Genomic DNA, 1,857 nt, shown 5'->3' with positions numbered 1-1,857 from the left:
GAGCTAACATACAGACTATTTCATAGGCTGGGGTATTGAAACTTGGTCTTCCCTAAAAATGTGAAAGAAAACATAGATTAGAGTTTATTTCTTTTCCTTTGATGATATAAAACAATGCAATTGCAAAATGAAAGAGAACTGAATACCTCAAAATGTATCCATTTGTAATTTTTCAGATTAACAGCTTTGAAGTCGTCTAAAGTAATTTCAGGCAAATTCCTGTAAAGAATTTTTCTCAGTAATGTTTTGAATTCAATGTATTATTGTAACACAGTACTGTATGTGATTATTCAGTTTCCATTTGGCACATCAATCTTCACTGTATACCTTTCTCACTGACATTAGCATAAGAGTGATACTGTAATTAAAGAAGGACATCTTCGGGACTCGGGTGAGGTACATGTACTATTGGTTTAATACTTGTAGGGTATGTAGCCATGTACAATCAAAAAAGTTAAGGCAACAGGGAAGGAAGGTGATACAAATTGTAAATACTTGTAGTTTACTTGCTGGCATGTAGTATGGTCCTGGATCCGTTTTGTGAGTTGACAATTATAACAGAGGTAGGAGTGATGTAGCCTGTATTGTATGTAACACAGTGAGAGGTGGACACCCCAAAACTGTCAAAGTCCTCCTTCAAAAACCTGTTGTGAATTAAAATAGAAAATAAATATTTTATATAATTACATGTATTAAGTACCTAAGACAAAAACATGATTGCAGAATTTGCCCCCACAAAAATGACTGATTTTACAGTAATAGAGTTTGTTGGGTATAAACGTGGGATTTTGTTCTATACCTGACAAACTAGACAGTGTCTATTCCTTAATCAATACCTCATTTCATTATCATTAGCAAAGCTTCCCATATACTCCGACTGGGCTCCCAGTAGTGATAGAACAGAGCTCGTGTTAGAAGCATTTCCTCCCTTCTGCCAATAGAAATCCAACACTCTGTAATGCAAAGGACTAAATAATATGACATTATGGATTATTTACTCATTTTACTGACTTGTTTGTACTGAAATTAGGACTAAATAATAATAATAATAATAATATCTACTGAATTGTTTATTTAAAGCCAAGAACTAAAAAATCTAATCAATCAGTAGTTCTTTTTTTTCTCTCTCTTAATGCCCCATAGAGATCTTCATTTCCAACACACAGAATCTATGAAACATTTTCATCTTGTATAGTAATATTTTTTCTGAGGCTGCTTATTATTAGTATAATTATCAGCTGAACCACATTTGTTTCTTATCTTTTACCGAGTACAAGTTCATGCTTTCTACTTAATTTCTTGCCTTTGATCACTGTCTTCCTCGGGATAATTTTTGCACACACTTATAATGTCAACACAAGCAAGTCCCACACACATCACACGGGGTCCAGACATATCAAACTATATCCAAATATCTACTCAAAAATAAATGGTCTTAGTAATGACACATGTGCTATTTCTCAGACCACCAAGTTCACACGTTGTCAACAAAGCGAAAGTAGAAAATGTTTGATAACAGCAATCGGAAGCTTTCTTGTGTTATCCTTGTCTCATTCAATCAGACTGCCCAAATCAGCATGCAGTTCTCCATCCAGGGCTGTCATTTTTTTTAGGGTCGACTCCCACTAGATATATGGAATATTACAGATGTAAATATAGCGTCATCGCACTAGTTATCGCTCCATCGTTCTACCGCACCATCGCATTGTCAGGCCATCGCATCATCGTCATCGCACCATACAATGGTCACAGGTTCGTTCGCCCGATCTACCTGTTCGCGGGAGTCCGTTCGCGCAGGGTCCGTTCGCCCAAAAATTTCTTCGCCCAAAATCTTGTTCGCCCTATTAAAGTTTCGCC

General features: G+C 36.2%; 1 protein-coding gene across 1 annotated transcript; it reads right to left on the bottom strand.

Moving 5' to 3' along the window:
* Positions 1 to 4: 4 nt before the first annotated feature.
* LOC134232563 (ketohexokinase-like) lies at positions 5 to 1,645 on the bottom strand (the record flags this gene model as incomplete). The annotated part of the gene is made up of 5 exons (XM_062714554.1): positions 1,304 to 1,645; positions 837 to 953; positions 507 to 644; positions 147 to 219; positions 5 to 52 (listed from the first exon to the last, which is right to left on the bottom strand). Coding segments are annotated over exons 1-5 (468 nt in total), but the record flags the coding sequence as incomplete, so codon positions are not given.
* Positions 1,646 to 1,857: the final 212 nt, after the last annotated feature.

This window comes from Saccostrea cucullata, unplaced genomic scaffold (genome assembly GCF_032062105.1).
Source record: "Saccostrea cucullata isolate Sc308-1 unplaced genomic scaffold, CSIRO_AGI_Scuc_v1 ctg60, whole genome shotgun sequence".
NCBI lineage: Eukaryota > Metazoa > Mollusca > Bivalvia > Ostreida > Ostreidae > Saccostrea > Saccostrea cuccullata.
This window is presented reverse-complemented; position numbering and strand designations above follow the sequence as displayed.